At 41.1% G+C, this 16,264-nt stretch overlaps 1 protein-coding gene across 1 annotated transcript in view; it reads left to right on the forward strand.

Moving 5' to 3' along the window:
- Positions 1-16,264, forward strand: part of LOC135706944 (uncharacterized) — a 60,333-nt gene that overhangs the window by 19,718 nt on the left and 24,351 nt on the right. The window contains exon 2 of the mRNA XM_065228633.1: positions 14,476-14,601. Within this exon, the coding sequence (XP_065084705.1) occupies positions 14,476-14,601 (126 nt within the window). The remainder of the gene's footprint in view (positions 1-14,475; positions 14,602-16,264) is intronic.

The following is a 16,264-nucleotide window of genomic DNA, read 5'->3' on the forward strand; positions in this document are numbered from 1 at the left end:
CCTCACAAGTTCCTACTTCATGCCTCCCCGGGTCATATGATAACAAAAGACTACCAGCTAAAACATGGACACAGCTGGGTGGCGTAGCCTGGGCAATGTTGCCAGTCCGGCAATAGCAAAGTGAAGAGGTGCGACGCGAACACTGGCGCGGTAACCATAGTACGGTGATAGAGGAAATGCTTCACCAAACCCGAGCGTCTGTTCACCATGGAGGTGCGGCTCAAAACGGCGTCTGTTCTCCATGTTAGGAGCGGCTGATCACCGTCCTAGTGCCAGCGTGGGACTCTAAGCAGAGCTGTGCACGATGGTCCTCCAGCGAGACAGGGGGTTAGGGCAGGCCCAACAAGCCGCCCTGGAAAAAACATAAAGTTGCAAATACTGAAGAAAGAAATACGAATCGGAACAATCGGCACTGACCTACGCGACGAAATAAGGACTATGATTCGAAACTCTGAACATGGAACTGCAAATCGCTCGGCTTCCCGGGCTGCGATAGGTTAATCTATGACGAACTTCAACCACGCAACTTCGAAGTCGTAGCACTGCAGGAACTTTGCTGGACGGGACAAAAAGAATGGAAAAGCGGGCATCAAGCGGCTACTTTCTACCAGAGCTGTGGCACCACCAACGAGCTGGGAACCGGCTTTGTAGTGCTGGGTAAGATGCGCCAACGCGTGATTGATTGGCAGCCGATCAACGCGAGAATGTGCAAGTTGAGGATTAAGGGCCGTTTCTTCAACTACAGCATCATCAACGTGCACTGCCCACACGAAGGGAGACCCAACGACGAGAAAGAAGCGTTCTATGCGCAGATGGGGCAGGTGTACGACGGCTGTTCGCAACGGGACGTCAAAATCGTCATCGGTGACATGAACGCTCAGGTAGAACGGGAGGCAACGTATAGACCGGCAATCGGGCCAAACAGCCTGCATGCCGTATCGAACGACAACGGCCAACGATGCGTGAACTTTGCAGCCTCTCGAGGAATGGTAGTTCGAAGTACTTTTTTCCCCCCGCAAGGATATCCACAAAGCCACCTGGAGATCACCTGACCAACACACAGAAAACCAAATCGATCACGTTCTAATCGACGGGAAATTCTTCTCCGACATTATCAACGTCCGCACGTACCGCAGTGCGAACATAGATTCGGACCACTACCTAATTGCAGTATGCATGCGCTCAAAACTCTCGACGGTTCATAACACCCGTCGAAGTCGAACGCCGTGACCCAACATTGAGCAACTACGGGACGCCGGATTTGCCCAGGACTACGTTCAGCAGCTGGAAGTTGCACTACCCACGGAAGAGCAGCTTGGCGCAGCTTCTCTTGAAGATGGCTGGAGGGAAATCCGTTCCGCCATAGGTAGTACTGCTGCAGCGGCTTTAGGTACTGCAATCCCGGACCGAAGAAATGACTGGTTTGACGGCGAATGCAAACTGTTAGTAGAGGAGAAGAATGCAGCACGGGCGAGAATGCTGCAACACCGCACGAGATTGAATGTGGAGCGATACAGACAAGCGAGGAACAGACAAGCGAGGAACAGACAAAACTCAGTTTTCCTAAGGAAGAAGCGTCAGCAGGAAGACCGAGATCGCGAGGCGATGGAAAATCTGTACCGCGTAAACGACACACGGAAGTTCTACGAGAAGCTAAATAGTTCACGCAAAGGCTACGTGCCGCAAGCCGATATGTGCAAGGACTTGAACGGTAACCTTCTCACGAACGAGTGTGAGGTGATTGAGAGGTGGAAGCAGTACTATGACGAGCACCTCAACGGTGAAGCAGCAGAAAACGAAGGTGGCACGGCAACATACCTTGGAGCACGCGCAGAAGACGACAGGCTACCGGCCCCTGATCTTCAAGAAGTTGAGGAGGAGATCGGTCGGCTGAAGAACAACAAAGCGACTGGTGTAGATCAACTACCAAGTGAGCTATTAAAATACGGTGGTGAAGCACTGGTTAGAGCGCTGCACTGGGTAATTGCCAGGATTTGGGAGGAGGAGATATTACCCGAGGAGTGGATGGAAGGTGTCGTATGCCCAATCTACAAAATGGGCGACAAGTTGGATTGCTGCAACTACCGCGCGATCACACTGCTGAGCGCCGCCTACAAGGTACTCTCTCAAATTCTATGCCGCCACCTGTCACCATTTGCAAAAGAGTTCGTGGGGCAATACCAGGCGGGATTCATGGGAGCCCGCACTACCACGGACCAAATTTTCGCGATTCGGCAGGTTCTGCAGAAATGCCGCAAATACAATGTGCCCACACATCATTTGTTCATCGATTTCAAATCCGCATACGACACAATCGATCGAGATCAGCTATGGCAGATTACGCACGAGTACGGATTTCCGGATAAACTGACGACGCGATTGGTCAAGGCGACGATGGATCGAGTGATGTGCGTTGTTCGAGTATTGGGGACACTCTCAAGTCCCTTTGAATCTCGAAGGGGGTTACGGCAGGGTGATGGACTTTCGTGTCTGCTATTCAACATCGCGTTAGAAGGTGTGATCAGAAGAGCTGGGATAGACACGAGTGGCACGATCTTCAGGAAGTCCATCCAGCTTCTTGGCTTCGCCGATGACATTGACATCATGGCACGGAACTTTGAGACGATGGCGGAAACGTACATCAGACTGAAAGCTGAAGCTAGGCGGATTGGACTTGCCATCAACGCATCAAAGACAAAATATATGAAAGGAATAGGTTTTAGGGAAGACAATGTTAGCCTCCCATCCCGAGATTAGATTGACGGTGACGAAATCGAGGTGGTCGATGAGTTCGTGTATTTGGGCTCACTGGTGACCGCCGAAAATGATACCAGCAGAGAAATTCAAAGACGCATTATGGCACGGAATCTTACCTTCTTTGGACTCCGGAGGACGCTCCGGTCGAATAAAATTCGCCGCCGCACGAAATTGACTGTCTACAAGACGCTGATTAGACCGGTGGTCCTCTACGGTCACGATACCTGGACTATGCTCGTGGAGGACCAACGCGCTCTTGATGTTTTCGAACGGAAGGTGTTGCATACCATCTACGGTAGAGTACAGATGGATGACGGAACGTGGAGGAGGCGAATGAACCACGAATTGCACCAGCTGCTGGGAGAACCATCCATCGTCCACATTGCAAAAATTGGGCGACTACGGTGCGCTGGGCACGTCGTAAGAATGCCGCACGACGACCCACGGGCCCACGGGCAAGGTGGGCCGACCAAGTAGAAGGTGACCTGCGGACCCTTCGCAGACTACGAGGCTGGCGAACTGTGGCCATGGATCGAGTAGAGTGGAGACAACTTCTTCGGACAGCAGAGGACAACAAAGCCTTAGTCTGATTGGTAAGGTAAGTAAGCTCCGAATCCAAATTTAAATATAAAAACCCAAATTTATCCACCTATGGTGTGATCAGACCCTTCTTACTTATTCAAGTTTATTTATTTTATTGTCATTATCAGTGACCAATCCCCCACCCCCGTGTCATCCAGTGACACTACGCCACTGCCTGGGGGTACCCGGAATATATCCGGGTGTAGTCTATTTGGTGAGGCTACCAATCACCTTATCATCGTATTTTAATGTGATTTAATGGGTTTTAATTCAATTCAAATTCAAGCAACTTCCCCGGGGTACCCGGAACATGTCCAAGTGTGTCCAATGTGGTCTGGAACACTTAACACGACTTGCATTGATCTTATTTTTTAATTCCGTAGTCATTTGATGTGTCGCATGATGGTTTTGATACGTTTTCCGTTAAATCCAGCGTGAAGGCCCATATTCACCGGATCTTATTCCGGCCATATCTCCGGAACCGGTTCACCGATTCCAAAACCGTTCAATAGCGTTCAATGAGACCCCAAGACCTATCATTTGGCGCCGAGTTTGTCCAAATCGGTTGAGCGGTTGCTGAGAAACGTGAGCGCATTCATTTCGTTACATACACACACACATACACACATACACACGTACACACACACACACATACATGTTCCGATCTCGTCGAGCTGAGTCGAATGGTATATGACACTCGGGCCTCCGGGCCTCGGATCGATAGTCGGTTTTTCAAGTGATATCTATACCCTTCTTTGTAAGAAGGGTAAAAACATTCTGCAATCTTGGCATCATTGGTCAACTCTGTCAAACACCACGCACAGATTTTCGAATGGAATTCATTGAAACCATGAACCCTTTGTCTGTATCATGGGGTCGACATGACCCCAGGCTATTTTTGCAATCTTTATTATTCATCAAAATGATTTTTCCTCTGACATTTATGCATGCTAAAGCCTTCTTGATATGCCTGCCTCTTAGTTGAGAAATATTTCGAATTTTAGTTAATAACCCTTTTTGAAGTATTTTCGCAATGAATTCAGCTTTATTTTAGAGGTACAGACAAAGGGTTCAGAAGAGTGAGATTGCCAAGTCTCGTCCCGGGTACATCTTAGGGTTACTTAGTATCCGTTGCTCAGAGGGCTGTGGAGTCGTATCTAAATCGACCGACTATGACCGACTATGTCCGTTTTCAGTTGTACGCTGCCCTAACAAAAAAAAAATCAGCTCTAGAAGCCGGATTTAAAATGATTGATTTGTGTATTCTTGACAGATGACGCATAATATATTTGTTGTTTATCGGTGTTACCCTTCTTACAAAGTGCAGTTCCATGCTATTTAGCGAAAAAGTAAACAAATTTTAGATTTCACCTCTCAGAATTCCATGAAACATCGCATAATTTTTTCATTAATTACAATCAAGTTTGTGCTGAAATTCAGCCATTTTGACTCACACTTAATTTTTCAAAATGCCGATAAATTATTTGCTTGGATATCCGACTTTCGATCCAAGCGCAGCTCAGCTCGACGAGATCAGTAAATATTTGCATTTGAGTGTGTATGGGTGTGCTGTTTATTTCTTTTTTGAGTAGGGGAAACTTTCAAAAAGTCATAAGGTGATTGCTTCTTCTTCTTCTTCCTCGAATTTAAAGCTTATTGCTTATCGCATATTAGCTTGCGTGCTCTCAATTTAGTGTTCTAGATACATTTCCACAGTTATTAATTGAGAGCTTTCGATGCCTGTACCGTTTTTGCATTCGTATATGCTAGTATGTTGTGTGGCTAGTACAATCATAATCTATGCCCAGGAAAGTCGAGAAATTTTCCAACCCGAAAAATTCCTAGACCAGACCGGCAATTGAACCCAGTCACCTCCAGCATGGTCTTGCTTTATAGCTACGCCTCGACGCTTACAGGCCCCCGTGTGTGGGTTGCTTACCCACCAGCCCTACATACCTTACCTGCCCACTCGGGGAATCTCCATACAAGGAGGTGTCCAAAAATATTACCATCTACTGTGATAGATGAACCACTAACGTCGGTAGAAGGGCTTCCACCGTTGGAGGAATATAACTTCCTCTCCAATCTAATCTTGGACAGCACGCTTGAAACTCAAACTCAACCGGTTCCATGAACGTCTTTGCACGTCTTGGTGGGACCAGCAATGCACTGAGGTTTATCGTCAAAAGTCCGGGATACGGGAGGCAATTCGTGGACGGGTTATCACGCGATACGTCGATGAATACGCTTTGGAACGCGGCTCGAAGAATGCGTAATGATTCGTTGGATGATTCCTCGCGAAACCTTGCAATCGGTAGACGAGATCAGTCAGTCTTTTTCAATGCTGGAGCTCTCACTCGCACTCCTTTCGTGTGGCGATTTGGCTCCAGGGGCTGATAGGATCAACTTCAACTTGTTAAAGAACCTCCCAGACGTCGCTAAGAGGCGCATGTTGAACTTGTTTGCTCAGCTCATGGAGCTCAATATTGTTCCGGATGATTGGAGGCGGGTGAGAGTTATAGCCATTAAAATGTCTGGCAAACCCGCGTCGGATTGCAACTCGTGCAAACGAACATTGTTGGAGAAGATGATCCTTTTTCGCTTGGACAAATGGGTTGAGATGAACCACCTACTCTCAGATACCCAATTTGGTTTCCGTAGGGGCAAAGGAACGCACGACTGTCTCACGTTTCTTTCCACAGAAATTCAGTTGGCTTTTGCTAAAAAAGAGCAAATGACTTCTTTGTTCTTGGATTTCAAATGGGCTTTTGAAATCCAAGAACTCCACGCTTGTGACCTTTCTCCATTTATCAATAATTTTTTGTACAATTTGCTGTCAGAGAAACATATAAGCTTTTCTCTGGAAACTCTACAGCTTTTTGATTTAGCTACATGGGTCTCCCCCAAGGCTCTTGTTTAAGCCCCCTTTTGTATAATTTGTACGTCAGATAAATTGATAATTGTCAGAGTGACAACTGCACGTTGAGGCACTGCACCGAATATCATACCCAACCCTCCAATTCCGTAGCACTTATGAGGGTGTCGCTAAGTCGGTGGTCTCTCGTTAAGTAAGTACTACATCGTCATCTCCTTCCCTATCCTAGTTATGGTAAAGATGGGCGTGGCCGGGAATAGCGACAGTCATGTTTCTTGTATTATTATTTAGATTGGAATCAATGTTTTACTCCCCAGCATTATTCCTGAAAGTAGTCTGACTGAGAATTTCAAAAGAGTTGTGAGTATCGCTAGTATCCAATCTACGAAGTATATCATAACAAACGCTAACGCTAACGCTAACGCACGGATTATTTGCATATTGTTGCACACCATCAATATGTTTATTGTTTACGTTGTAAATTAAGCCGAAAGCGTTAAACACCCTTACTACGGCATTGGCTTCGCACCCCTGAAATGTATCATTAAACGAACGTTGAACTCTACATACATACTTTACTAATATACGCATGCACGATCAATGCATTAGTGCTTGGAACGACACTAGAAGGACTCGAAGAAAATCGTCGTCCCCTTCTATTTAATTCAACAACCTGCTAATAGAGGCGAACCACAAAAGAATGGGGATCTCCTACTACATTTGCAACCAAATTTGTTGGTGTACCTATAGTGTTATCTACCAACAAAAAAACTGGGCTACTGTTCTTTTTCTTGACCTTTACTCCAAATCCGGTCAATACACAGACAGCTTGGTAAAGAAGCTTAAATTTATTTTCTCTGCCAAGGCAAGTGACCCTCTTCCGAAAGGAAGTCCCGCATTCGTTCACTGCTACTGTTCTAAGCGCACCCACTTCATAATGCCGTAATGCACCGAATACCGGACGGTCCATTAATCCGAACATTAATTACTAGTTGGTTTGAGGATGCCGTGACATTTTAACCACTTCAAACCAGCACTAAATCACTGTGGTCGTCGCTTCTGCGTATGTTGGTCTAGGTGCCTTACACACAGATATTGGGCTTTTATTATAATTAATTACTTATTTAGCAACATCATAAATATGTGTGACGGTTCAGAACGGTACCTAAGGATTATGATAGTATTCACGAGCTATTTTGAGCATGATATGCAGTGATACTCATATTTTAAAAGTGTCCGGATGTATGCACTAAGTGTCCGGATTTCGAGTATTTGCGGTATCTTGCGCACAATTTCGCCCGTTGTTTCTGCTCCAGTAGGTTCAAATTGAAGGATTATATGTACTGCCGTCGACCGATCTGCCGCATCGTCGTCCATCGTTCGTGTTCATAACCTCAACCAGGAATTTAAATGACAATAAACTGTCAGCTGCCGTTTCGCTGGCTTCGATCGTGATCGCCTCTTTAGCCATGTATGGTAAAGCGAAAGACGCATCAACGCGTTCATACGAAGGTATGTTAGTCCCGTATAGAATGTGTATGATTCACCTTAATGAACGAGAAGGGTACCAAATGTGGTGGTTCGTCTTCTTCTTATGAGTGCATATTTCGCTGTTGCGTATAGGATATATCTCGCGTCACTTTTCAAATAGACCAATGTAACATATCCACCATTTTGAGAAAATCGAAGTTGAAGTTCGACAGATTATTATTTTAACTGTTTAAAAACAATACATTTTGCAATACTATTTTTAATGTAGTCAGTGTATAATAACGTTGAAAATTCAGAAGAAATGGTAAAATCACAATTTTACTTTGAATTTCATGCTACAACATAGAAAAAACCACATAGGACGTTTTGACAAGTCGAGTTGTACATCGGACATGTTACATTGGACGATGTTTCTCAATGACATAATCAATGAGTGTTACATTGGACGTTTTGTCTACATGATACTAGATTCCCTTTCACAGATTTCAGAGTATAGTACCTAACTTTAGATTGGCCCCGCCTTTGGAAAATGAGCACCAATCATGTTAGGCAGTCCGAATGACCGAAGTAACAATCATGTATCCATCATTTCAAACTGTACATTGGACAATTTTTGATCAATGATTATCTTAAATAAATGAAAGTAAATTTGGATGGATGTTTTTGTATCACATACAATGACAGAAGAGCAATAGTTTGTATCGCTTAACTCGATTTGTTTACATTTGTTACATTGGTCTATTCGAAAAGTGACGCGAGATATCTTATCTTCGATAATTTGCATAACAATGTTTACTTTTCCGAGAACACGGCAATATGCTTAGTGCTTAGTGGATCCTGTACTTTATAGGTGTCAATGTTCATTATCTACATAGCCGAGTGAGGGGAGGTCATGAAGTGTTATCTGATATCTAGTTATAAAATATACCGCCGCACAAGAGTTATAATTATATTTTGATGCAATGGTTCATGTTGTCATGTATCTCAGCATACACACTAAGAAATAACTATTTTTACACGAGACGTAAGCCATCTCCTCCATACGTAAAAATACGTGTCATGTAAAATTAAGTGTTCCGAAACCGAAACATACGCAGCTCGACGAAAAGTACGTTTGATTGAATTCATGTTCTCCTTTCTTTGAACTGATTCTTATGTCATATGGGCCGCTTGCATGTGTCGGTCTCAGGGCACCGAAATCGACATGCTTTTTTCGTAGTGTGTAGCTTAACTTAGACTGACTGACTGCACATGTCAATGGTTGATCAGAATCAGTGAAATTGCACAATGAACAAAATGAATGGGGCTGGGAGTGACCGCCAATTGTAAATTTCAGTGACTCCATATTTAAAGATCAATAACAGCGCCGGCCACGTCCTTTCAATCAGGTAGAAGTATACACTTAGAAAAAATTATGTAAATTTAGGTGCTCTGACATAGAATTGAGTCATAACAGACGCGAAATTCAACTCAATCAAACGTACACACTTAGAAATAACTAATTTTACACGTGACGGAATCCATCTTTGACATAAAAGATGAGACGTAAACAAACATGACATGTAATATTAAGTGCTCCGAGACTGAAAAGTTCGTTGCTCGATGAAAAGAACGTTCGATTGAGCTATATTTCGCGTCAGTTATGACTCAAATTTATGTCGAAATTGACGCTCATATATGTCACTCTCAGAGCACCTAAATTTACATGATTGTGTACGATTTGAAATTTCTCATGAAAGTCATCTTCTAGAGACTTTTAAAACTCTTTAAGGTGAATGTTTTATAACGAAATTTGTTTTGTGTACACACTTAGAAAAAATAATGTAAATTTAGGTGCTCTGAGACTGACATATACGAGCGTCAGTTTTGACATAAAATTGAGTCATAACAGACGCGCAATTCAATTCAATCAAACGTACTTTTCGACGAGTAACGAACATTTCAGTCTCGGAGCACTTAATTTTACATGTCATATTAGTTTACGTCTGATTCTTTATGTCAAACATAGATTCCGTCACGTGTAAAATTAATTATTTCTAAGTGTGTATATCCTCTAATAAAAAAGATATACTCAACTATAATAAAAAATATGAATAAATTCAAATTGATTTTATACGAGTTTAAAAAATAACATACTTCCATTTTTCATATTATTGAGAAAAACATACCTCCGTTAAATTTTTTTTTTGTTTTCCCCAACCCCAAAATGCATATTTTTAGTACAAAAACGTCAATAACTCTTGATCGGCGAAAGATATTGACAAGCTTTCTGCGGCAAAACTTTGCCCCTTCTAAAGATCTAAAAGTCATTTGCAGACATTTTTGCTGAAAAATTTGAAATAAGAAAACCAGAGCAAAATAACTGTTTTTAGCACCATCCTAACTCAATTCAAGAAAATAGCTCTAAATCGACCAATTTTAAAGATACAAAAAAGTTGTTTTCAACAAAGTTGCTTGAAATTAGAATGTATAGAATGTATACCTTAATTTATTCAAACAAAAAAGCTAGATTTTTTTTTCTTCGATCTTGTTTTCCGTTGATCTTGTTTTCCGTGCTGAGCACCAATGCTATCGACGCCAGGAAGGCAGCTCCCACACCTGGACCCTACCTATCGACCCATCAACTCATGAACCGGGGACCAATGGCTTTACTTCCCTTCCAAAGGAAGGCGTGATCAGAGATGTTATGCCTCAGAACATCCCGGCGGCGCCGACTGGGATTGAACTCAGGCCCTCTTGGGGTGAGAGGTAATCACGCTTAACACTACACCACCGGCGCCGCTAAGCTAGATTTTTGATTTTAATGATAATAGGAACCACCCTAGAATTCATTGTCATATAAATAAGGGCCTAACTATAAGGAATAACTTTGTAGACGAGACTTTTAGTCTAAAGTATCAATTTCAGGCTTAAAACATATCATTCCACCTAAATCTGCATTCTGGACCACTGTGCAATGGCTCTCAAAACGACAATCCAAGAGCCATATGGTCACAGTAAAACCGGCTCTGGATATTCCGGATCATGGTTCCACGTGGTAAAATTTGAAATCTCTGATACCCATATCAAATAACATCTACTTGACATATGACCAATGCACTATGGTCCGAATCGACAATTTAGCAAGAAAAAATTGTTTTCTCCGTTGTTGTTCATTTTAGATGCTAAGTGTCGCGAGAGAAGTTGTTTGTTATCATACCATGCTTCTTTTGAGCAAAAAGCCGGTTAGGGTGGTTCTCGTTTAAATCCAAATTCAAATTCTAACATTTTTGTTTCAGGTTATAGGTAGTTATATTGCTGAGCAAAGTTGTAGAAAATATTATTTTAGACAACTTTGCTTAATACACCATTTATCTATCTCATTAGTTGACTTTTTTAGAGCATTTATTAAGTGTTTAGTTAGGGTGCCCTAAAAAACAGTTTTTTTTATTCTATCTTTTCAACTAGTTTCGGGACACGCTGATGGGTGAGTGGAAGAGTGAGAAAGAATGTGTCGTTGCGCGAATAACTTGAATAAAGACTTGTTCACAGAATTACCACTAATTTGGAATTATTATATCACTGGAGTCGCTTTTTACGCGGGTGATACGTCCCGCGTAAAAAAAAACCGCGTAAATTCCGGAATCCGCATAAAAAAAACCGCGTAAATTCCGAAATCCGCGTAAAAAAAACCGAGTAAAAAAAGACCGTGTAAGAAAAAAACGCGTAAAAAGCGATATACCGCGTAAATTCTGAAATCCGCGTAAAAAAAAACCAAAATCCGCGTAAAAAAAAACCGCGTAAATTCCGGAATCCGCGTAAAAAAAAACCGCGTAAATTCCGAAATCCGCGTAAAAAAAAACCGCGTAAAAAAAAACCGTGTAAAAAAAAACCGCGTAAAAAGCGACTCCAGTGTATTATCATTATTATTATTATTACTGCAAATCTGGCAACAGCAGTTTTTATCATCGAAGATGACCACTCAACCAATATCCAGCGCGAGCTCTCCTGGATTCTGGATCAGAGAGCAACTTTCTGACAGAGCGGTTGAATCAACGATTGAAGGTACCGCGAGAAACGGTGGATATTTCCGTCGTTGGTATTGGAGAATTGGCAACCAAAGTGAAGTGTGAATCCAAGCAGTGGTGCGATCGAGATCATCGCAAAACTAGTTTGGATATTTTTGTTTATGGTGGCAGTGGAAACATGAATAGAGCTAATTGATATCTTACAAAAGATTTATGATGTTCCAGGTAATGATTTAACATTCTATAAATGCATGATTAATCATTATCATATCATACGATACAGCATTAAATCATATCTACGTGGCGAAATATTTATCACCGCTTGTTTTCGGACTAACTTAGTGTTCGCTTGCTCTGGGACTAACTTAGTGTTCCTTGAGCACTTCAATATTTTTTTTTCAACCCGAAAAATTCATAAATAGGACTGGAAATTGAACCCAGTCACCTTCAACACAGTCTTGCTTTATACCTGTGGCTTAACCGAGTTAACTAAGTCAATGACATTCAAAATAATTAATTAAAATCGACACCGTAAGGACGGCTTCATATGTTCCAAAAAAAAAAAATGTATGGATACAGGCAAATCTGTTGTCTATTATTTTTTTTAATTCGAAGATCTCAAATATTTGGTATCAATGGTCATTATTTAGGGGTTAGCAAGCATTTAAAATATGTATAAATGTATTTATTCACGGGATAAGGTGGTTCTAAATTCTCTTTAAACGATTTGCGTAGTTTATGCACTTACCCAAAGCAACTGTCTGTCTATCAGCCTGTTTCATATACGCAATTAGAGGAAACATTCATCTACCGATCTACATTCCATAAGACCAGTTTTTAAGTGCTTTTAAACCCCACCCCAGGGGGACGTAAGCAATCATCCATACAAATATGTTACATTTTGTATCGACTGTGGATAATCGTCAACCATGCACCAAATTCCCTTCCTTGTTCAATCGCCAACTTCCCTTCCCCCTAAAAACATGATGAGTTCTAGGAATTCAAGGCACGCCCACGCAAACAAACATAACCATCAGAGAGCTCGGTCCCTTAAAAAAAGGTCTGATAATCAAAAACAAAATTCCACTAAAATTACTTTGCAAATCATTTGAAATTTCATAAATCCATGGAAATTTCATTAAGATATGGCAATTTGAATTTGGGGACAACGTAAGCAATTCAATAAAAAAAATCCTATAAATATGTTTTCAAGATTTTTAGAGCAGATTTCAACAAATACTACAGAGCTCTGGTGTTTGCACCTAGTAATGAAATAATTAGTTAAATCCATCGACTAATAGAAAGAGTTTTTCAAAATGATGAGCAAAAAAATAATTTTGATATCACATCAAAGTGGATGCACTTCAATCGTGTCAAAAATATGGTTTAATATTACTTGCCAAAAAGGACAAAATTGTCATTAATACAGTCCATGCTTGGTTTCATAAAACGTTTCTGCTATAACTTTCACAATCCGTATACGATAAAAACATTTTACATTGCTTATGTAACGTCGATATTAGAATATTGCAGCATAGTTTGTTCTCGTTTTTCAATCATACACGAAGAAAGAAAAAAACACGAAGATAGAATAGAGTCCGTTCAAAAGCAGTTTTTATTGTATGCACTCCGCAAGTTAGGTTGTACTGTACTTTCTCTGCCATCTTACACAGCTCGGTGTATGCTCATAAATATCCAAACATTAAAAGAGTGTCGTGAATTTGCTATGATTTCTTTCGTAAAACGTATCACATTGCATTGATTCTATAGAATTATTGTCATCCTTAAATGTATGTACACATAGGCATTTACGAAATAGAAATATATTTGCTACAAATCGTCATCGTACGAATTATGCCAAATTTGGACCCTTGAACCAAATGATAGATACATATAATAAGCACTGCGATAACATTGACTTAACAATGACAAAAACCAAATTAAAGCAATATTTTAATTCCTCGCATAACGTCAGCTAGAAGTAATGTTTTAACTTGTTCTCAAGACATATTATAAAAAATATAAACAAAGACAAAATTGTAAAAATAGTTCTTAAGACAACAATTGTAAAACGGTCTACACTGATTGACGACAAATAAATAAAAATAAAGTAAAGAACTGACTTTTTTTATTTTCGTGGTCATAAAAATTACATGAGATTTTCGACATGATTGAAGTGCATCCTCTTGGATGTAATATTAAAATTTATTTTTCTGTGTACAGACAAAGGGTTAACATTACAAGGAGGCACGGTGCAATCAAATTCAACCAAAAACTAGATTACCGTTGATTTCCCAATAAATGGCAGTTAATCCCCAATTAGCTAAAAAAAACTGGAACTGCTACCAATTCGACTAGTAAACCGCTGACTATCCCAATGGAAATCGCAGTGAGTAATTGTTCTCCAAAGTCAAGCTAGCGTAACTAATAGCTTCTGAAAAGAAGTCTAAATGCCATCTTCGAGACGAGACTCACGTACACCCTTTGGGCTCAATACAAACAATTCGCATGTTTTCGATAAGTTCGATGACGTGATCAATTGATCGTAAAAAGAGCGGACTAATCGAACTCAAGCTCAAACGCCGAGACAATTATTCATGTCTGAGTTCATCGGGTAATTGCTCCGAGAGGCAAACAAGGGCTAAGCCGCGCGTGGTTGTGATTGTTTTGAATTCACCCTCCATCTCCTCCTTGCAGAAGTTGCATTGTAGCATTTAGACAGAGTAATTGAAGCGGATCTTTTTTTCTTTCTTTTGTTTACAGAGAAACTACCATGGATTCCCCACACTTGCTATCTTGGGAAGGAACGATGTCAACCTCATACCAGTTCCTGCAGTAAATATCGGGAGATACGGGAGTGCTGCTGTGATCGCCTTCTTATCGCACATTGTAAGTATCGAACGCTCTATGTATGAGGCAGAATGAACTTAACCTAGTTAGAGACCCATCAAAATTCAACCCACTAACATAAACCAGAACCTAAGCCACGCTCGGTGCATTGGGGCAGGCTCCCTGCTGCGAGCGGCGCGGCAGCTGATGTAATAATCTTCATAATCGATCCGTATGCGCTTACCTTTCTGGTGCTGTTTTGTATAAACAACAAGTCTGTTCACTATCTCGGGACATGTAACCTATAAATAATGTTACCCTAACTTCGACTGGACTCGCTCGAATGTAAAAGTTGGGATTCCTCGCGCATGGTGTATTCTTCTTATTCGCCACGATGAGCATCCATTCGATTCGCAGCAAATACACAAACGTGTTAGCACAACAAACTGCAGCGTGATTATGGTAATAAAACCGCCAATAAAATCTATCGATTCTAATGATATGTAAATATTTAGACTTTTTTCTGTACGGTTTCTGTGCGGTGCGCCATTTTCACAAAATTTGGTCGTCGTGATCAAACGATTGCCAAAAAATGTATGACTGATATTGGGAAAGAAAGCAAACGTGGTTTGGCTTTTGCGGTGTTTTTTTTTATAAATTTTTAGTGACTGTCGATATTATAATCAACTTTAATACTCAGCTCTGGTAGTATCAAAGAAAACTGGAATAGAATTTAATGACCAGAAGAGTTCTGCGATATAAATGAATTACGAAAAATAAAATTTTATTCCAACAGTGCAGTCTGACAAGTTGGAAAAATCTGCGAATGTTGGAAACCAGATTTCAATTTGTACAAAATTACTCTGCTTGCGAATTAGTCTGAACCTGAGACGGGACTTTACAAACGGGTAGCGATTTCGAGCCAATTTGCTGTCAAATCCGAGCCAGTTTCTCATTGGTTAATTTGACAATCTGGCTGGCAGTGATGCCGGAATCTATGTTGACGTCAATGGCGTTATTAATTGTTTATATTTGCTGAAGGAAAGTTGTGTTGTGTTGAGCAAAAATGATGTACAAGCTGCTAGACTGCGGTAGAAACTCCTAATAAAATCCAAATTAAAATAGAAAAAATATTTAACATTCCTGGCATCATTGGTCAACTCCGTCAAACACCATGCACAACTTTCCGAAGGGCATCCTTCAAGAACATTAAGAAGAGTGAGAAGTTCGATTGTCAAGTCCCGTCCCGGGACTGACCAAAGTATAACTCTGAAGGACATTAGAAACGTAATGGATCCCTACAGAGAAGCATTTGAGTTAACCTGCAGAAATGTGAGATGCAGATAACAACATTGAAACAAAATTCATTGGAAAAAATAATAGAGCTAATAAACTATAGAGGAAGAATAGCGCTGCCGTCGCTGTCGAAACATCTTTTCCTTACATCTTATAGGGACACAATAGACTACTACAATAGATCAATTTACTGGTCGCAGTAGTGTTAGGTCCCGAACAGAGGAAAACAAATAGGGACACAACTGTCAAAGCGCGAAAAAATTATGCAGTTTGACAGTTCTATACCCGATATTATTCAACATCGAAACAAACGGAACACCAGTGCTATTCTTCCTCTATAGTATATTAGCTCTATTGAAAAAATACTATATTGACTTCTTGCCGCAAAATATCACTAATACAACCTTGCTAGTGTAGCCTTGTAAAA

Source organism: Ochlerotatus camptorhynchus, unplaced genomic scaffold (assembly GCF_037179485.1).
Source record: "Ochlerotatus camptorhynchus isolate MF236.1 unplaced genomic scaffold, CSIRO-AGI_Acam_v1.1 ptg000298l, whole genome shotgun sequence".
Lineage (NCBI taxonomy): Eukaryota > Metazoa > Arthropoda > Insecta > Diptera > Culicidae > Ochlerotatus > Ochlerotatus camptorhynchus.